Here is a 22,237-nt window from a genome sequence, read left to right as displayed (position 1 = left end):
TTGTTATATCCTCATCATGGCCCCCTTGCCAGGCACTTTTATCTACAAAGTAAATTATCTCTTTTACCTCTTTTGGTCAAGTACAAAATCAAAGATATTAAGAAAAGCAAGGGTGCTATCCTAGCACTCAGATAAGGGATGCAGTTGAAACTCAAAATTTGTCTAAGCCCCAGTATGATAGAACAAAGGCCAAGGAAAAGACATGGAATCATAATCAAATCTGACTTTTAACCTTCCCTGTTGGCCTGAAGGGACCAGGGAAATCTGAAGATTTTCTGTTGTTGGTTTTCTTTTTCACCCATTCATTCATTCAGTTATTCACCAGATATTTATTGAGTGCCTGCTGTGTGTCAGGGATTGCTTAGCAGTGAGGGTAGCAAAATGAATATGACAACAGGGTCCCTGCCCTATGGGAGTTTAAATTATACAAAAGAAGGAAAGCCAATATGAAGATAAACATAGATAATTGCTCATTTGTAAGAGCTATGAAAGATATGGATGTTGGGATAGACAGAAACTGGGGAAAGGACACTTTTGGATAAAGTAGTCAAATAAAGAGGTGATATTTGTAAAAAGGTCCAAAGGTTGCCAGTGATCTAGCTATGTGAAAATTTGAGGGAATCAAGTTCAAGGCCAGGGAATGAACATTTAGGGCTAAGGGAATGACAGTAAAGGCCCTGGGATAAGAAATAGTTTAGCATATTCTAGGAACAGAAAGGAGTACAATATGTCTAGAATATAGTGATTGAGCAGGAGAGTCTATTAGATGAGTCCAGAGAGAATAACAGGACTTTGCAGGAAATATTTATTTTACTTCAAAAACAACAGGAAGCTCTTAGAGGTTTTAAGCAAAGAGTGATGCATGATTTGAATCATGCCCTCCATCCCCCATCACTCTGGCTCCTATTGGGGGAATGGATGGAATAGGACAAGAAAGGAGACAGGATATCAGTTAAGAGACATTCACAGTTGTCCAAGCAACAATGTTTGTGGGTTGGCTTAGCGTAGTTTTGGTTAGCAGTTCAGCAGGGATGCTGAACCTCTGGGACTGGGTTAACCAAAGACAGAGCAAGAACTAAGAGGTTGGTGAATTCCTCATGCTCAGTTGGCCTTGTCATTCTAATATTTTCCCCAAGTGTCATGGATGACATTGATTAAAGGATCCCTTGGCATGTTGGGTTCAGTCCCTCAAGTGCCTTTCTTCAGGCCCATTCATAAGCAGGCAGTCTTGAGAAGTGAGCCAAATTTATGACCAAGACGTCTCCAGGCCCTTTCCATCAGTCCCTTCTTCCCTTTTGGTGTCCCATCCCTACCTGCAGCAAAATCTGCTCTCCTGACACCATGTCCCAAAGTTCTCTGGACCCTTCTTTCTTTGATTCTCCTTCTCTTCCCCTTCTCAGAAGTTTGCCTAATCCAGTAACACTAACTTCCCATGGCATTCAAAAAATATTTGTTGCTTGATTGGCTGGCTATCCTGGAACAAAACTAGGTAGATAAAACATATTGACACCCTCATTCTACCCCAGAAATTATCATCACTGATAAGCCCTAGTGAACATTAAGGAATTAGCCAATAGCCCTAATGGAGCCTCCTAAGCTCAGCACAGCCAGGGCACCTGTCGTGGATATATATCACCTGCTGCTCAGATGGGTCAAAGATGTGTAGGGTGGTAGGATCCCTATGCAGCCAATGAACATCTGGTATAGGGAATATAGGTAACTATGAATGAGTGATATTTTTTCTCTGGCTCTGACCTTCAGTGTTTGGTATAGCTAATTTGACTGAGAAACAAAAACACCACAAAAATGGTGTGTTCATCTCCCAGGTTTTGTTATATCAGAAACAGTGGCTGATGAACCAGAAGGGTAGAAGGCTTCAAAACTGTCACAGGGCAGAGAAGGGTAAAAGGATGATACACTATGAGAAAGCCCTATATTTTGGTGACAGAGCAGTAGGTGCTGAGAGCAAAGAGGGAAGAGTGTCCTGCAAATTCCACAGCCTCACTGTCACAAATCAAATATAACTCTCCATCCATCATCTTTAAATTCTTTGATGCTATGTCAAGTAGCATTCAATATTTTATTTCTATCATCCTTTATTTTTTATTACAATGTAATAACATTCTTGAAAAGGAAATTCAAATACAGAAGTACATGAAGAAGTGCATTTCTCTACCTCACTCTCCATCCTTAACTCCACTCCTAAGAAGTAATCATTATTAAAATTTTAATGTGTCTCCTCCCACGCTTTTTTCTTTGCATATGTAAGCATATTTACTTTTGAGGGAGTTTTGATATTTGTTCACAAATGGGACCATAGTGTTTATATTCTTTAGTTTGCTTCATTATTATATTTCTTTATTTTATACCAGCACTAGTCTGGAATGATATGCCCCTTCCCACAAGTACATTTCCCCAATTATAGAACTCAATTATTGCGTGAACAGAGAAAAAAAAAAAAAAAGACAGTGTCCTCTGCTCTCATGTACCTGTGATTCTGGATAAGCCCCACTCAGGTTGCAAAGAAGGGGTTGTGAGCTCTTTAGGTGCCTAAAACCCCCTTATGGATCCAGAGAAAGCTATGGACCTTCTCTCCCAGAAAAATGCACATATGGGCAAAGTTTTGCAGACAATTTCAAAGTTAAGATTCCCTCCTGCTTTAATTTCCCTTTCTTCCCAAGTATGTGTTTCATTCCAAAAGACTGATCAGCAGAGAGTCTCCCTCCAACACCCCTAGCCTATATGAGATGCCCATCCATGTAAAGCCCTACAAAACACTACTTTTTTCCTCCACAGGGATGAGCTTAACCCAGACTCCCGTACCCTTTGCCAGTGGTGCTTGGCAGGACTGGTAGAAGCCACTATTACAACAAACAGAGCCCAGTCACCTTCCCTGCAATGCCAACTTGCTGGCTTCCTAGATACCCTGGCTCCCCTCACTGATGCCATGAGCAAAATCCAGGGCAGGCTGTCAAGGCTGCACCTCATTAACATCTAGTATGGCCAGCAACTAATATTGGTCACTCTTTTCAAGAAGACTCTGCTGCCTTTACCTCTTCCTCAGTTCTTATCTCTCACTATATCTCTGTCCCAATAGGTCGTTAGCCCCTCCTCATTATTGGGAAATTATAATCCTTTCCTTTGCTTTGGGGACTAAGGCCTTGACCCTAGAGGATTAAGATATCAGACTATACCCAGTACCATAGCTAAGGGGATTTCTACAGAGCACACTGAGTATGCACTCTATACTGATATACTGTCTACTCATTTTGCCATACTCAGAGATGATCTGGATACTATTACCTCCCATATTCCCTCAGTCAGAGCCCTTATAGTGTGCATGCTGAACACACATACATACACACATGCACACACACACATCAAGACTCCTGAGGTACACAGCCAATTGCATTTAGCCATGACTTTCTGTGGCCTCTTTTCCAGAGTTTAATCAGATTCAGTCACATTAATGCATTTACAAATCCCTTGACTCTTAAGGATACACAAGTGACCTTTGCAAAATCTTTATTCAACTGTTTAACCTGCCCCAACACCCAGGAAGCAAGAATCAGAAATCACTGATTTGTAGAATTTTAGAATAGAAAGGTCTTAAGATTCTTTCATTCATTAAACAAATCTTTATTAAGTTTCTACTCTGTGCCTCATAACATATATTAAGTCATGTAGTCCTATCCTCTCTTTAAAAAAAAAAATTAAGTTTATTTCTTTATTTTGAGAGAGACAGACACAGCACAAATAGGGGAGGGGCAGAGAGAGAGGGAGAGAGGCTCTGTACCACCAGCACAATGCCTGACATGGGCTCAAACCCACGAAACCACGATATCATGACCTGAGCCAAAAACAAGAGTCAGTCGCTCAACTGACTGAGCCACCCAGGTGCCCCCCATCCTCTCTTTTTACAGATGAGAAAGCAGAGGCCCAGATGGGCCCAGGGTCACACAGCCACTTATATAGCAGGTACATCCAGGTGACCTGACTCCCCTTTCTGGATTCTTTATATCCACCATGCTGAATAAAAACTCATCTTAAGTCATAAGCAGTAATTTAAAGCAGATGACAAGTTTAAGAGAAGGTATTGTCATCAGTGATACCACAGATCAAAGAACAGCCTTCACCACTACAGAGTGGAAGGACAAATTACTCTTGAGAACACAATTGCATAGGTGGTCATTGCTGTCAGCATTATTATCCTGTATTAATAGCAGGGAGTGGGTGTCCCATGTTGAGTAGTAACAGCAATGAGGGTTTGTAAAGTCTATAGTCCTTTACCTGAAATTGTAAAATTCCCAAACTCTGAAAACTATCAGTTTTCTTTTATCTTTGGCAGAAAAATCTGACCCTACCTGAAGTATCTTGGCAACAAAACCTATCCTCAATTGACGCAAATTAATTCATAGTCTTTGTTTATCCTGTTTATTATGAATATCCCCACCTTTTTGGCTGCAGAAGTATCAGTATTTATTATGGGTGTACCCAGGCCCATTGTATGTGGTTTAATATAGTATATAGATGATATTTGTTTTCTAAAATCCATAAAATTCTAAAAAAAAAAAAAAAATTCTGACCCTGAGGATCATGATACAACTAGGCATTATGGACCCATATTACATTTAGAATATACATATTGCTCCCCAGGATTAGTGCGAGGAACACTCATTTTTAGCCCTCTCCCAACACACAAATAAGATTAATTCCACTGAGATTTCACCCTTTCCAGACTCCATTTAGCTTAGTTTTAATTTAGTTCCACTAAATTATTTAGGTTCTAAGAAATTGTATTTCATTAATTGCAGTTTATTAAGCTGAGAGCTGGGAGGAGTAGGGTAGAAATTGCCAGGCGGCTGTAAGGAAGCCCAGGAGTGGGCAGGACCAGTATGAACAGATTGTTTTATTCTCCTCTCACCCACCATGGTTTATGGCAGGGCAGAGAGAACTTTGGGAAAGCAGCCTCAGTTTTTTCCCAGACCAGAGGGAACAATGCACAGAGCAGGTAAGGCATGGAGATCCCACACTCAGAGAAGATGAAGATGCTTCTGAAGTTCTCAACCCTGATTAAGCCAAATGAAGGCATTCATGGGAAGGAATCCACTCTGGGCTCCATCTGCTTCATCAAAATCCAGCTAGCAATAAGTCAGTAAATCCAGTCAGCCTATGTCAATAGGTCCATCCTTCTCACACAAACCACACCTGTACTCATTCCCTCTGGGCATGGGAATACAGCACATGTGACAACATATACACTTGTCTGAAGATGCCATCTATCCCTGCATCTTTCTCAGAGAGTCTTATGAGCCTCATTCTCTGCACCATAGTAAAATCTCTGCCACTGCAAGGTACTATTGGGGCCTTTCTTTTTTTTTTTAATTTTTTTTTTCAACGTTTATTTATTTTTGGGACAGAGAGAGACAGAGCATGAACGGGGGAGGGGCAGAGAGAGAGGGAGACACAGAATCGGAAACAGGCTCCAGGCTCTGAGCCATCAGCCCAGAGCCCGACGCGGGGCTCGAACTCCCGGACCGCGAGATCGTGACCTGGCTGAAGTCAGACGCTTAACCGACTGCGCCACCCAGGTGCCCCGTATTGGGGCCTTGCAACAACTCTGCCCAGGCCTAGGTTCTCCTGGGACCACTAACTATAAAACCCAGCACCCCACCCTCAGAATGGCAGAGACCAACTGCAATGCATTCCTTTTCTCTTTGCTTCTATATCCCTCTTTTCCTTGTCTCGCTTCCTCTCCCCATCTCTCCTTTTCTCTCTTGTTCCTTCATCAGTTCCCCTTTCCTGTCCTAAGCCTTTCTGGTCCTCTGGCTCCACTGGGACACTTACAAATGGGGTCAGAGCACCAGCCCAAAGAGATACAAGGAAAGCAAAAGGGCACATCCTCTTGCCAGAACCCCTGACCCACCAGCCTGACTGCCTTCTCTGTTCCACTCAGGCCTTCAAGGATGAATATCCTCCGCCTACTCCTGGCCACCCTGCTGGTCTCCCTGTGCCTCCTCACTGCCTACAGTCACCTGGCACCTGAGGAAAAACCCAGAGATGACAGGAACCTGAGGAGCAACTCCTCCATGAACATGTTGGATCTCCCTTCTGTCTCTATTGTAGGTAAGTAGCCCAGCTTGACCCCTGGTCTCTGGACTCCGGTCCATGAGAAGGGGCTGCAAGATGTCAAACGTGCTCCCCGGGCTGATACCAGGATTCACTGACATAGGTCAGAGCTCTTTCGTGTAATCCTAGAGGAACAAAGTATTCCTTGGCTCACATGGTTTGGAAAAGCTCTGCATACCACCAGTCTAATATGCAGCTTCGCACATTAGACGCTCCGAGAGACCCTGAAGTCAAGACACTTCATGAATTTGGTTTAACTTGGCATTTCTGAAACTAACTGAATCAAAGAACTATCAACAGTAAAAATTTTAGAAAATGCTGCAGAATATAACCAAGTGTAGTATGAACTAGTCCTTTCAGTGTTGAGATGGAGAATGACTGCTCAGGGGAAAATACCAGGGGCATTAGGGCCTGACATTGAACATCTTCTAGTTCAATTTCATCTGATAAAAATAATAATAACAGATATACTCCTTGTATGCTAGGCACTGGGAAGTGAGTACTATTTTAATTCCTGTTTCACGGTTGAGGAAATTGAGGCTTAGCAAAGTTAAGTGACTAACATGAGATCACACAGTTCTCAACTAGCAGAGCCAGAATTCAAACCCAGGTGTTTAATTCCAGAACCCAAGTTCAAAACTAATATCCCTCACTGCCTTGCCTCTCACTAGGAAAAGAGAATATTCTAGCCGTATCAGGGAAGGAGCAGGGAAGGGGATGGGGTACATCACTGATCAATCACCTTTGATGTGCCAAACTTCTCACTTTATAAAGATACTTTGTTTATCCTCAAGACAACCCTGTAAGGTAGATTCTAGAGTACCCTATTTGCAGGTGAGAAAATTGGGTCTTAAGGAGGTTAAGTAGTTTGCGTAAGGAAATAGCTGGGGGTTTTTTGGTTTTGTGGGGTTTTTTTGTTTTGTTTCGTTTTGTTTTGGTTTGGGTTTTTTTTTTGAGAGAGATAGAGCGCACGCGCACAAGCTGCAGAGGGGCAAAGAGAAAGGGAGAGAGAGAATCCCAAGCAGTACTGTCAGCATGGAGCCCAACATGAGGCTGGAACCCACAAACTGTGAGATCATGACCTGAGCCAAAATTAAGGGTCAGACGCTTAACCAGCTGAGCCACCCAGGCATCCCAGGAAACACAGGTCCATCCATGTACATGACACTGAGAGTCCATTTTTCAGGGCCTTCTTGGATTTCCTCTTTGCCTTCCCTCAGAGGACATTGGCTCCAGGTCAGCAGCCAGGCTAACAACAATCTGCTGGCCTAAGTCCCAAGTTGTGATTCATGCAGCCAACCCCTTTTCTCCCACACCCTGAGATTTCCTGGAGCCCCCTCCACTCCTCCCACTTTACTGTAGCTCATGGCCTCCAGAAACATCTGGCTTTGCTCCTTCTGTCTCTCTTTGAAGCACTGAACAAGAAATCCAAAAAGATCAGCAGAAAAGAGGCGGAAAAGAAGAGATCTTCCAAGGTAGGACTGGGAGTTTTCATTGTGGGGGTGGGACCAGACTTAAAAGGGAATTCTAGCTAGGAACTAAATGAAAGACTTTCCAGATTTTCATGAACAAAAGAAGCTGAAAGCTATCTAAAGGCTTCCTGCCCTCAAGCCCTGAACCAGACCCCCATAGAAGCCCAGAGAGCTAAGGTTCACTGAGCAAAATAGCTTACCTGCTAAAAAGCATCTTCTTATAGTAGCTAGCCCCCTGACTGAAATGTCACCATCATTCATTCTTTTGACTGAATGCAATGTTTCCTAGACCTCTGTTATTTCAGAACTATTTCCCACAATTTTATTTTAAAGATTTATTTTTAAATAATCTCTACATTCAACATGGGGCTTGAATTTATAATCCTGAGATCAAGAGATGCATGCTCTACCAACTGAGCCAGCCGGGAACCCCCCACAATTTTTGCCATAAGTGAGTTTCACCTATTTGTTTAAAATTAAAACTTAAAAAAAAATCTATCTATCTATTATATATATATATATATATAAACTATGACAGAAAATTAATATCACTTGCCATAAAAATAAGTTTAATGAAACCAAAAGATTTTTAGTGGAATTTAGCTGGATGGGGTCACCTGCCAAATGCTCTAAATCTGAGGCTTATTGTTAAGAGTCAGATTAGAAAGTGTGGGGAAAGCATTAATGATATATTGGCACCAAACTGAGCCTTTAAAATTGAAAGAGATTGAAAAAGGAATCCTTTCTCATTATGTGATTTAATGTCATTTAATACTCATGTACTACCTAAAATCATACTACCATGGTACAGGTTCCCACCCTTTGGGAAATACTGGATTAAGGCATTGTTGAAATGCACAAATTATTCCAGTCTTAGACCTGGCACTGTGTGACCTTGAGAAAGTCCCTGTTCCTCTCTAGACGTTTTGTTGAGTGACAAGCAGATCAGATGATTGACATATAAGAATACATGGTTCACAGATATTTTTGCATGCTAGGTTCAGGGAAAAAGAAGTGAACAAGAGGCATATATCCCTGCTAGTTTACATTTTTGTGGGGAAACGAGACAAACAGCAAGTAAACCAATAAATAGATAAAATAAATTCAGATAATGATAAACACTGTAAAGGAATTAAAGCACGGCAATGAGAGTGAAGGGAAGAGTGGTCTCAGAAGCCCTCCCTAAGGAAGCAGCACTTAAATACTGAAAACTTCAGTAACCTCAAGCAGCAATGCCTAATAGAAATAAACTGTAGGCCACGTATGTGAATTCAAGTTTCCTAGTAGCTACACTGAAAAAAAGGAAAAAGAAGCACGTGTCATTAAGTTTAGCATTTTATTTAACCCAGTGTATCCAAAATATTATCATTTTAATATGTGACCAATATAAAAAGTTAGATATTTTACATTATTTTTCTATGTGTGCTAAGTCTGAAACCTGGTGGTGTATCTTTACGCTTACAGTACATCTCAATTCCGATGGTAACTTTTAATAAAGTCAGCTGTAGTCCTAACAAGAACAATTTTTTAAAGAAAAAAATTTTACGCTGCTTCTATTTTTAAATGTAAATTAATATTAAAATTAAATAAAATTTGAAACTCCTGTTCTTCAGTTGCACTAGATACATTTCAAGTACCTGTACTGAAGAGCACAACAAAGAATGGTTTCAGGAAAGTGGGTAGCCAGTTCAAAAGCCCTGCAGCAGGAACTCTGCGCTTGAGAGCAAGGAGGGAAGGAGGGAAGGCGAATGAACAGTGTGGTAAAACAGCTCGGAGAGGTGGGTGGGGCCACACCAGAGGGCCTCGAGGGCCTAAGTGACGTTTATGGTTTATTCTAAGTTCAAAGAAAACCTACTGAGGGCTTTAAGCCAGAGTGGATGCCATCACAGGTCTTCGGAGAGGTCCGTTTGGTGCAATGGAGGATGGACTGTAAGTGGGCCAGAGCAGCAGACTAAGGATAGTGGCCTGGCTCAGGGTAGCGAGGTGGTGAAGTGAGTGGATCCGGATTTAATGGGAAGGCAGAACGGACAGAGATTGGGGATACATTGGAAGGAGGAACACCCAGAACTGAGTGGGACCCCCCAGGGAGAAAAGTGGGCCAGGCGCAGCCAGGTAAGTAAGTGTTACTGGGTTTGGAGGCAGGGGATAGGTGACTGGGGGAGGCAGGGATCCGCTAGGGTCCCCCGTGGGCATGCTGTCGAATGGATGGTGGGCTGTGGGTACATATGTGTGGTCTGGGGCCTCCACTGCCCAGAGTTCCCAAGGCTGAGGTGAGGAGGGGTGGGGCGGACGTGGCCGGATTGAGGAGCCCCCGCTTTTCCCCACAGAAAAAGGCTTCGATGAAGAACGTTGCTCGGCCTCGGCGGCCCCGGCCTCCGCCGCCCGCCCCCTGCGTGGCCACTCGAGGCAGCTGCAAGCCGCCGGCGCCCGCCTGCTGCGACCCGTGCGCCTCCTGCCAGTGCCGCTTCTTCCGCAGCTCCTGCTCCTGCCGAGTGCTCAACCCCACATGCTGAGCTCACCCGCCTCCAGGCCAGCGGGGAGGGGCAGAGCGCCAGCTGGGAGGGGTAGGGCGCCAGCGGGGAAGGGTAGGGTGGGGCTCTCGGGGGTGGGGGTGGGGGCCCTCCCTGGGGTGGGTGATTTCCAACAGGTGTGGCTTCCTTGCATTTGGCGCGGGCGTAGCTACTTACGTTGCGAAGGAGCTTTTCAGGAGGCGGGGCTTCAAGGAGACTTGGCTTGGGCGGGGCTAAAATCCAAATATATGTAGGTTGCTCAAAGGTGTGTGGCTGTTTCTTTAAAGGACCCCAGAGATTCTTTTCCGTTCCTTGAGTCCCCTTCACTGCAGAAGACCTGGACTGCGCAGGCTGTATCTCCTGAGGGGCCTGAGAAACCGGATTTCCCAGGCCCTAGGGCAAGCGCATGTCCGTTGGAGACAAGTGCTGCCCCCTACCTTTAAGCCTGGGAACACACGAAGCTGCCTGTCCGGAGCTGGCTGTGAAGGTGCACACGCAGTTGTGTCTTTCCACAATGTCAGCTTTATTCAGTCATAAAGCAAGGTTAACATAATTATAAAGCAGGTTCAGGATTCCAAATTCAATGACATTTCACCACGTGTTTTACTTGACTTTTTACATGTCAGACAAAGCACAAGACAGGTCACATAACAAGCAATGTAGAACGCGGGGAGGAAGCTAAGGAACCAATTTTTGACCAAGCAGTTGGGATAAGGCCTCAGTCAGGTCTGGGTCAGCTCTCCTGGGTCATCTCTTGCACTTATTGCTTATTATGTTCAAGCAGTGAAGAAGCATCTGTGTTCTTTCCAGAGATCAGTCAGGCAAGCCTTCAGCTGCCTTTTTGAAGTGTTCAGACATAGAGACGTCAGTGTCTGAGAAGTCTGACAGTTTGCTGCCAAAATCCTTTTTAAACGGGATTTAATCAGTCTTGGGCCTTTGCTGACCTCCTCTGTTTCTGTTGGTTGTAACTCCTGAATGTGTCAAAAGCTGGTGCTGGTCTCCAAGATATCTGGTTGTACCTGCAATGCCCTTAGCTGCTTGCATCATTGCTTGACAGTCACCTGTTTGACACAGGCCCCTGCTTAACATGAGCAACACCATCTTGCTTTCTACATTCCACCCCGTGATTTCTCATGACAAATCTGTAAGGGTCATGCAGGAATCAAGTCTTAAACCAAGTCAGCAGTACTAGTTTGCTAATGTGGAAGAGGGCAAATCCAAATCATTCAATCATGTTTTCAATCAGAATCAAACAAAATCAAATAAATCTGAAATCGTATGAAATGTCAACTGATATCATAAAACAAAGATCACATCAAATCTAAGCAAGTTACATACATTAAACTGAGTCAAATAAAGCAAAATTAAGTAAGGATTAAATTTTAAAACTCCAACTTAAAGTCACATCTAATAAGAATTAAATCAAGTCAAAAAGAGAGGAGAAAAACTAAATCTAAATGTAATGAAGGTAAGTTAACAAATCAACAATGCAGTCAAATAAATGAAATAAGAATCATGTTGCCAACTATGGGCAGATAAAAGTAAAAAATATACATGGACTCTTCAGCATAGGCTCTTGGCATGTCTAGAGAAGAATGGTGAAGGTATGGTTAATCATAGTCTTTTTGTGATTTTTCCTTCTTAAGCCTGAGGGTGCATAACACTTTAATAGCATGTTTAATAAGATATATAACAAAAATAATAGCTAAAAGCAAAAGATTTCCTTAATGGATTTCCAAACGTGTATAGAGAGATAATCCCTTTAAGTATTTTAAAGGGTTATAGTCAGGCCATGAGCCAAAACAAATCACATTTGAAGGGTTTTGTTAACAACTCTGGAAAGGACCATTTATTATATGTGTTTTGAATATTTTTGTTCAATGCAGCTAAGTTGGGGTTAATGACTCCTGCGGCCACCTGAGTGGGCTGTGCAGCAAGATTAAAGTGGGTTAGCTTGTTGGTCGAAGTTTTATGGGCTACTTTGAGCCTTTCTAATTTTTCATCTAGAAATTTATCAATTTTGTTAATTTTTACCCAAGGTATTTCTGTTATTTTAGTAGGATAAGATGTTGAAAAAATTTTATGTGAATATTGTGAGACAAAGGTACCCATTTTGGTAGTGCTACTAAATGTTACATTAATAGCATACAATATTTTAACACACTCATTGTCTATGGTGATGATAGATAGTATCATTCATTCTATATGATTAAAGAATGTGACCTCTGAGAAGCTATTAGCACAAATTATCCAATGAAAGTGTCCCATGTCCAAAAGTAAATTTTCTTCTTTTTTCTTTTTTTTAATGTTTTTATTTATTTTTGAAGGAGAGAGAGAGACAGAGCATGAGTTGGGGAGGAGCAGAGAGAGAGAGAAGGAGACCCAGAATTCGAAGCAGTCTCCAGGCTCTAAGCTGTCAGCACAGAGCCCAATGCAGGGCTCAAACTTACAAACTGTGAGATCACGACCTGAGCCGAAGTCGGACACTTAACCGACTGACCCACCCAGGTGCCCCTAAAAGTAAATTTTCAATGGCTGTTCTTGTTAAAGGAAAAAGATTAGCATTGATTTCCAGTTCATGCCATGTATAATACATGCTATTAGACCACTGAAATACTATCTCTTTGGGTAGTAAATATCCACCAATCTATAAGGATGTTTGTGGTGCCAGAAGTGCTATGTTGTAATGTATTTTTGGTGGTATAGAATATGTGTCATGTGCTAATAAGCTTTGACCCCCTAATCATCTTAATGAAAATTTACCTTGTCCTATATTGTCACAACCTGATGGTCTGGAGGTGTCTAATTGTAAGAAAGGCTCCACCCAGTCAGAAAAATACAATAATGTTTTTAATATCATTCCATGCTCTGTACAGTAGGTTATTGATTATGCAACAATTATTTTTTAATTGTTCTCTTATGTAGAAATTTCTAAGATTAAGTAACTTTCGTTGGAGGGGCTGAACTTTATGGTCAATGTTAATAGTTAAATTCCAGTTGGTAGGCATGATAATCATGCATAGTTGAGACAATCATGCATAGTTGAGACAATGGAATATAATTCTCTGAATGCTGAGGAGATCTTGGAACCTAAATTTCCTACTGAATTAAGTATTTGTTTTGGGAGAGAGAGAGAGTGCACACATGAGTGGGGGGAGAGGCAGAAAGAGAGGAGAGAGAGAATCCCAAGCAGGCTCTGTGCTGTCAGCGAAGAGCCCAATGCAAGGCTGGATCTCACGAACCATGAGATCATGACCTCAGCTGATATTAAGAGCCAGATGCTTAACCAACTGAGCCACCCAGGCACCCCTGGATTGTAGGCTTTCTAAGTCTAATCCTATCAATGGGTGGTGGGTCAGGCCGTTCATGGATAGTTGTTCCCAGTTCTGTGGCATAAATTTTACATTCAGGTTGTATATCAAACAAATTGAATTGTTCCTTTTGGAAGGTTATTTCAATTCTCTGTGGCATAGGTTTGTATACAATTCTCATAGGGTCAAGTAATTAGGTTCAAACACACTTGGCTTGAGTTTTGGTGTTGGGTTGGTAACGCCATGTGTCCATTGTGGCTTCCAGTGGAAAGTTCTCATACAGTGTGTAATATTCCATCATCCTCTCTCAGTAATACATGGGCCTGGACTATTGGGTAATATACCACATTTGTCAAAGGTGACTCCTTTAGCTATGTAAACTGGTATAGATGACTCAGTTCTGGTTATATTCTCATAGATAGAGTGCCTTGCTGACCATGTATGTTCCACACCTCATGCATCTGATGGTTGGATCAATAAAAAGGAATATTGTTGCATGCCTGGATCAAAATGTGTTGCTAAATTTGCATTAAAATCAATTCCCAATGTTCCCCACCATGCTGGTGATTTTCCTTGTGTAATTCAGGTTTTATTAATCAAAGGATAGTAAAAATGTATTGAATCTAATTGTTATAATGGACATACTGGTATAATCACTTCCTTTGTTGTGTTGTATAGGTTGACTTCAGATTTTGGTATTAGGGTAGCATTATATATCCCAGCCATATTAAGTAATTTGCAAAAAGATGTGTAGGATGATGTGTAGAAAGATAGGTAGAAATGGGGTTGGAGCAATTGAGTTGTGTCCTATACCATGTAGGCGTGAAAGGACCCAAGGTAATTGGACTTATAGCTGCAGTGCCCTTAGCTGCTTGCATCATTGCTTAAAACAGGCCCCCCTGCCTGACCTGAGTGACTCCATCTTACTCTCTACACTGCCTCCAAAACTGGGGAATGCAGACCAGCTAGGCAGAAAGTAAACATTAAGGAATCACCAGTCTTTTACACTTTCCCCCTTTTAAGGAGCTCCCTTGACCCCTGAAAAAATAAGGAAGGCTAAAACTCCATACACAGTCTCACTAGGCTTTCTGTCCTGGGGTCTCTGCAGATGAAAACTGGGGTGACTGGTTGTGACATGGGTCCTTTAGGCCAGAAGTCTCTGGCCTGAGGATCCTAGAGCTTTAGGAGGCTCCTGAACAAAGGTACCCCTTGTGCCCACTCCTCCCTTTCTCCTAGGGGTTGCCAGAGGTTCTGAGGCTTGGGAGAAGTTTCTCCCAATCCTAGGTGAAATGAACACTGACCATCTGTCCCAGGCATTTTTAGCTCTGAAGGCCTAGAATAGGCCCAAGTAAGAAGCAGGGGTTCAGGAATACTTCCTCAATCCCTACCCCAGCTCTGTCAGCCCAGTAACCAGGCAATGAGCCCAGGCTTGGTGAATAGGCAGCAACCTTTGTCCAGTATTTTCAGGGGGACTGTTTCCTAAAATGTCCCAAGCAGTTGCCTGAAATTCCATTCTTAGAGATCCTTTAAATCTGTGAGAAACTGAGTGCAGCATTATGCCTTTAGAAAGGCTCTGGAAGCAGGAGCACCTGAGATACTGGGGAGACAGAGGGTAGAGGTACAAGTAGTGTCTATGATTGGGGCGCCTGGGTGACTCAGTTGATTGGACGGCCGACTTCGGCTCAGGTCATGATCTCGCGGTCTGTGAGTTCGAGCCCCGCGTCGGGCTCTGTGCTGACAGCTCAGAGCCTGGAGCCTGTTTCACATTCTGTGTCTCCCTCTCTCTGACCCTCCCCTGTTCATGCTCTGTCTCTCTCTGTCTCAAAAATAAACGTTAAAAAAATTTTTTTAAAATAAAATACATAAACTTAAAAAAGAAAAAACAAAAAACTAATGATGATGATGATAAAAAATCACTTTCCCAAGTCACCTAATTTGGTGACATCATATTTACAAGTCACTGGGTGAGCTGATGTCTCCCCAAATCAAAAAGTAGAGCCTTGTGACTTTGGGGAAAAGTTTTATTTTTCTTCTCTCTCTTTTTAATAAAAATTTAATCTCAACCCAATTTATTTTTTAACTTAATTTTTTTAAAATGTTAATTCCAGCATAGTTAACATACTGTGTTCTATTAGCTTCAGGTGTACAATACAGTGATTCAACAATTCTATATATTCCTCAGTGCTTATCAAAATAGGTGTACTCTTAATTCTTTCACCTATTTGATCCATCCTCCCATCCACCTCCCTTCTGGTGACCATCAGTTTGTTCTCTATAGTTAAGAAGCTTTTGGGGGGGTCATCTCTTTTTTATTTGGCTCCTTTGTTTTTGTTTCTTAAATTCCACATATGCGTGAAATGATACGGCATTTTTCTTTCTCTGGCTTTAGATCCATCCATGTTCTTGCAAAAGGCAAGATTTAATTCTTTTTTATAGCTGAGTAATATTCTGTTGTATATATTTATTCCATATCTTCTTTATCCATTCATCTATTGATGAACACTTGGGCTGATTCCATAATTTGGCTACTGTGAATAATGCAATATAGGGGTGCAGTATCCTTTTGAATTAGTGTTTTTGTAGTCTTTGGGTACTCAGCAATGGAATTTTTTTTTAATGTTTATTTTTTGAGAGAGCGTGAGCAGGGGAGGGACAGAGAGAGAGGGAGACACAGGACCCGACACAGGCTCTGCCCTGTCAGCACAGAGCCTGATGCAGGGCTTGAACCCATGAACTGTGAGACCATGACCTGAGCCAAAGTTGGATGCTTAACTGACTGAGCCACCCAGGGACCCCTTCTATGTTGATTGATTATTTTTGAGGCAGAGAGAGAGTGAGCACACAAATGGGGGAGGGGCAAAGAGAGAGGGAGACACAGAATTCAAAGCAGGCTCCAGACTCTGAGCTGTCAGCACAGAGCCCAAGGCGGGGCTCAAACTGACCAACCACAAGGCCATGATCTGAGCCAAAGCTGGACACAACCTACTGAGCCACCCCAGGTGCCCTATGTTGAATTTCTTGAGGAACCCCCATACTGTTTTCCACAGTGGCTACACCAGTTTGCATTCCCACCAAAAGTGTGCAAGTGTTTCTTTTTTTCCTACATCCTTGCCAATACTTGTTTCTTGTGTTTTTGATTTGAACCATTCTGATAGGTGTGAGGTGGTATCTCCTTGTGGTTTTGATTTGCATTCTCCCGATATGGAGCATCTGTTCATGTGTCTGTTCATGTCTTCTGCCCATTTTTTTTTTTTATTTAAAAAAAAATTTTTTTTTACGTTTATTTATTTTTGGGACAGAGAGAGACAGAGCATGAACGGGGGTGGGGCAGAGAGAGAGGGAGACACAGAATCGGAAACAGGCTCCAGGTTCTGAGCCATCAGCCCAGAGCCTGACGCGGGGCTCGAACTCACGGACCGCGAGATCATGACCTGGCTGAAGTCGGACGCTCAACCGACTGCGCCACCCAGGTGCCCCTTCTGCCCATTTTTTAAATTGGATTGGGGTTTTTTGGTGTTGAATTGTAGTTACATGTTTTGTGGGGTTTTTTAATTTAAAAAAAATTTTTTTTTAGTGTTTATTTACTCTTGAGAGAGAGACAGAGCATGAGAGGGGGAGGGGCAGAGAGAGAGAGGGAGACAGAATCTGAAGCAGGCTCCAGGCCCTGAGCTGTCAGCACAGAGCTTGACCTGGGGCTCAAATCCATGAACTGCAAGATCACGACTTGGGCCAAAGTCAGACACTTAACCAACTAAGCCACCCAGGCGCCCCATTTTAATGTTTATTTTTGAGAGAGATAGAGCATACGTGCGCAGGAGCTGGGGAGGGGCAAAGAGAGAGGGAGACAGAATCTCAAGTAGGTCCCACACTGTCAGCACGGAGCCTGACACGGGGCTCGAACTGACGAACCATGAGATCATGACCTGAACCGAAATCAAGAGTTGGACGCTCAGCCGACTGAGCCACCCTGACACCCCAGTTCTTTATATATTTTATACTAACCTTTTATAGGATGTCATTTGCAAATATCTTCTCCCATGCAATAGGTTGTCTCTTAGTTTTGGTGATTGTTTTCTGTGCAGCTTTTTATTTTGATGTAGTCCCAATAGTTTACTTTTGCTTTTATTTCCCTGCCTCAGGAGACATACCTAGAAAGTGTTGCTATGGCCGATGCCAGAGAAATTACTGCCTGTGCTCTTCTAGGATTTTTATGGTTTCGGGTCTCACATTTAGGTCCTTAATCCATTTAGTTTATTTTTGTGTATGGTGTTAGTGGTCCAGCTTCATTCTTTTGCACATAGCTGTCCAGTTTTTCCAACACCTTTGTTGGAGATGGTCTTTTTTCCATTTCATTTTCTTGCCTCCTTTGTTGAAGATTGACCATATAATCATGGGTTTATTCCTGGGCTTTTTATTCTAGTCCATTGATTTATGTGTCTATTTTTGTGCCAGTACCAGTACTACTACAGCTTTGTAATAGATCTTGAAATCGGGGATTGTGATACCTCCAGTTTTGTTTTGTTTTTTCCAAGATTGCTTTGACTATTTGGCGTCTTTTGTGGTTCCATACTAATTTTAAGATTGCTTGTTTTAGTTCTGTGAAAAATGCTATTGGTATTTCGATAGGGACTACATTAAATCTGTAGATTGCTTTGGGTAGTATGGACATTTTGACAATATTTGTTCTTCCAATCCATGAGCATGCAATGAATACTTTCCATTTACTTGTGTCATCTTCAATTTCTTTCATCAATGCCTTATAGTTTTCAGAGTACAGTTCTTTTATCTCCTTGGTTAAGTTTATTCCTAGGTATCTTATTCTTTTTGATTCAATTGCCAATGGGGATTGTTTTCTTAATTTCTTTCGGCCTACTTTATTGTTTTTTCTTATTTTTTCTCTATTTATCCCCATATCTATCAACATCTGGAATTCTGCATATGTATGCATGTCAGAGGTTGCAAAGGAAAGTAGACATGGGACCTAGGGTGAGGGGACAGACTGCTGCACCTGGGAAACTGGGAAATAAAGGGTGGGGGGAGCCTGATGAGAGGAAAGGAACAGTCAATTCACTGATGAGCCAAGAGCTGCCCCTTTGGAATCCCAAGGCAGCCCATTTACCAGTCTTAAATGATTTGGTAATTAGTTGATCTCCATGTGACAGAGCATCAACCCACCCCACTCCACCCCTGAAGGCCCAATACCCCAAGTAATCTTCAGTAGTTTCACCCAAGCCAGAATCATGGAACCCCTGCACTGTGAACATCTCTGGAGGGTCTGAGACATGCCTCCTTTCCCCAGGATGCCTCTAAGGTTGTTTCCTGACTTTTGCCACAGACCCAAACCTGCTACTCACAGACTGAGGCCCTGTGATCTGCAATTATCATAATATCACACTAACAGTGACTATTAATTGAGCAGCTACTTCATGCCTGGATGATACCCAGCTTCCCAAATTCACTTCTTGAGGTAGGTATTGTAAATAAGGGTACTGGAGCTCAGAAAGGCTAAATATTGTGCCTAGACTTTACACCTCCCTGCTGATTCACCTCCAGCCCACCTTAATCACTAGGCCACTGAAAGCCAGGCATAGAAGGTTCTATCTGCCTACAGCCAACACTTTACAGCAGACTCGGCCCCAAGGTCTTTCCCCATTTTTAAATTTTCCTGCAACCTGATACCATCTGTCTTCTCTACCTCAGGAGGACTCTTGAAATTGCCAGGGACAGCAACCTAGTTCCAACAGGCTAAAAGAAAAAGGGAACTTTGTTGTTGCTCACATCACTAAAAAGTCCAGAGGGTATTTCTAGTTAGTATAAAGCCTAGATGCTGATCCTCTGGAATGTGTCACTCTGTCTCTCGATTCTGTGTGGTGTCGCCCTCAGGCAGGCTTCCCCTCATGAGGACAAAGAAGCAGGTCTGGGTTCACATTCCTGCCAATCCTGGTAGCCCCAATCAAGAGTGCTCCTTTTCTCCATTTTCAGGGAGTTCTGCAGCTGCCATCTGCTGTGCAACAGGCACAGAGGCAAATTGTATGACTGCTATACAGTGTAGGCATCACCTGGGAACTTGCTAGAAATGCAGATTATAGGGCCCAATCCCAGACCTACTGAATCAGAAGTTCTGGGGGTGGGCCCAGCAATCTGTGTTTTAACAAATTCCCTAGGTGGTTCTGATGCACACTAAGTTTTCTAACTACTGGGTTAAGGAACAGGCATTAGTGGGGTTACACACGTCAACAGTTAGTAGAAGAGCAGGCACAGGTCCCCGTGGAGAGACATGCTGAGGCAGGGGATTCTGTTGGACACACTGTAGGTGTATGTTCCCACCCACCTGTTTCTTTTCCTTGTAATAGGGCAAGTATAAGAACAAGTGTGAGTGCAGGCAGACCATTAGAGTGTTATGCTGGGTAGATTTGGGTACCAACTATATGGGAGTTGTCAGAAAAAGCCCACTGCCTAGCACTTGGGGACCTTTGGGACTCTTGTGAGATTGTAACTCCCCCAGCCTAGAAGAGGAAGCCAGTTGTCCTGGGGGAATCTGGGTCCAAGCACAGCTTTCACTGGGTCCAGGCAGCCCATGGTAAGCTCCGGGGGTCACTGTTGGACAATGCTCTACATTGCACCACACCACATTTCTAGTAAAAGTCCTAAAAAGAGCCCTGCAGTTGAGTCTGGACTTAATTTGAGCCATGCACCTGTTCTTGAACCAATCTGGAGAGCTGATAGATGAGGAACTGGTTGAAGCTGACCCCTGGCTGCCTCCATCACTGCAAGCAGGTTTCCTAGCCTTATCCCTTGGGGTAGTCCTGAGTGGGTCTCTGGGATGAGAATCTGGATTCCTGAGGTTTCCTGAAAATTCAGGCCTGCCCAAAGCAGAGGTGAACCCTGCCTGCTGCCTCTTGTAGTTCTCACTGGTATCAATAGGCCCCCATGACCTTTCCAAGCTCATTACTTGTCCCCACCAGGACTTGATAAGGATGCCAGCAACTCTAGCCTAGCAGGGCCCTCCCATCACATGGATGTGGGCAGAGGGGCCTGGTATCCAGGAAAGAGCTGACCTGGAGGCAAGCTGGACACCTGAATCTACAGGATGACATTGTGTGTCACTTACATTCTCTGGGCCTCCACGTGTCCATATACAAATGGTGGATTTGACTCTATAGATGCTTTAAGGCCCTTCCTAGTTTTTTTTTTTTTTTAATAAATATTTTTTTAATTTTTATTTATTTTTCAGAGAGACAGACAGAGCATGAGTGGGGGAGGGGCAGATAGAGAGGGAGATACAGAATGTGAAGCAGGGTCCAGGCTCTGAGCTGTCAGCACAGAGCCCAACGCAGGGCTCGAACTCACATACCATGAGATCATAACCTGAGCTGAAGTCAGATGCTTAACCAACTGAGCCATCCAGGCGCCCCTGGCCCTTCCTAGTTCTAAGATCCTATTATTTTTAAAGCACTGTCTAATTTTCCAAGTATTCTAAATTCTCTGCCCTCAAAAACAGCTCCCTCACACCCACTGTACTTGACACAGCACTTTAAAACTTGACATGAGGGGCGCCTGGGTGGCTCAGTTGGTTAAGCGTCCGACTTTGGCTCAGGTCACGATCTCACAGTCCGTGAGTTTGAGCCCCGTGTCGGGCTCTGTGCTGACAGCTCAGAGCCTGGAGCCTGCTTTGGATTCTGTGTCTCCCCCTCTCTCTGACCCTCCCCCGTTCATGCTCTGTCTCTGTCTCAAAAATAAATAAACATTAAAAAAAAAAAAAAACTAAAAAAACTTGACATGAAACTTTCCATACGTTACATCATTTGTCCTCAAAACAGCCACGAGGCAGATAGGTCTATCCCTGCCTCAAGTAACATAGGGGTTAACAGCAGACCCATGTCTCCTCCTTTCAAAGACCATCCCACTGCTCCACAACCCCTGCCCCCCCCTGCCCTCACTCCCTCCCCCAAGGGCCTTAACCTCCTTTTTACCTTTCCTGGGGAAAAAAACTTCCAGCCATGGCCAAGCTGGAGATACTACAAAACCCTTAGCCAATTCCTTCTTTAACCCATGAAGCTTTGATGGTAGAGCCCAGACATCAGGAGTGGGGCATGGGGACACATCATCTTTCATTTTGGGTACCTGGTCAGTGTCACACATGTGACAGATTAGCAGACCTGAGATCAGAGGTAAAGCTGAAACCAGATGTGAAAGGAGAGGTTGTTTTATGGTTTCAGGTTTCGTTTTTTTTTATACAGTCTAGTTTTATTGAGTTTACCTGAGGCCATTCCCACATGCTTCTACATACAAGTATACAAACATTTATAGCTTAACAAATGAAAATGTTGAAAGATACATTATACCACAGTGTAGTGTTTTTTTTTAAGAACTGACAGGACATCTCCAAAGACGAAAGGGGGGGAGGGGGGTGGGGAGTCCTGAATAACAGAAACCAGAACTCAAAGGGGACGGGAGGTAGGGGACTGCATGGGATCTCCCAGGAGGGAACATCTGGAAAGGTATTTCCTATGTCTAGAAGGAGACAGACTTGAGGGATGGGAGTGCATTTACACACAGGCAGGGGCCTCTTGGAGCAGAGCGACTGCCATATGACCTAGAGTGTTTAACCTTCCTGGCTCAGATGAACAGTGGCCTAACCCCTCTTTTCCACTAAGAAGCTATTGTCCCAAAGACTACCATGGCAGAGCTGAGGTGGGTGCGGTAGGCAGTACTTTCTGGTGGAAGTCTTGCCGTTAGGTGACTCTCGTAAACCTGAGCCTGTGGGTATGGATTAGGCTTGGATTGAGGACTCAGAATCCTACCCAGTACAAAA

The 22,237-nt window shown here is 43.3% G+C and overlaps 1 protein-coding gene across 3 annotated transcripts in view; it reads left to right on the top strand.

Moving 5' to 3' along the window:
• LOC122496350 (agouti signaling protein) overlaps positions 1-10,176 on the top strand; it is a 70,956-nt gene extending 60,780 nt beyond the window's left edge. For all 3 annotated transcript variants that reach the window (XM_043602547.1, XM_043602548.1, XM_043602549.1), the window contains exons 2-4: positions 5,957-6,126; positions 7,543-7,604; positions 9,929-10,176. In XM_043602547.1, the coding sequence (XP_043458482.1) occupies positions 5,967-6,126; positions 7,543-7,604; positions 9,929-10,114 (408 nt within the window). In that variant the 5' untranslated portion in view covers positions 5,957-5,966 and the 3' untranslated portion in view covers positions 10,115-10,176. The remainder of the gene's footprint in view (positions 1-5,956; positions 6,127-7,542; positions 7,605-9,928) is intronic.
• Positions 10,177-22,237: the final 12,061 nt, after the last annotated feature.

The sequence above is a fragment of the Prionailurus bengalensis genome, chromosome A3 (genome assembly GCF_016509475.1).
Source record: "Prionailurus bengalensis isolate Pbe53 chromosome A3, Fcat_Pben_1.1_paternal_pri, whole genome shotgun sequence".
Lineage (NCBI taxonomy): Eukaryota > Metazoa > Chordata > Mammalia > Carnivora > Felidae > Prionailurus > Prionailurus bengalensis.
Note: the sequence above shows the minus strand (reverse complement) of the source record. Positions and strands in the feature narration are given on the sequence as shown.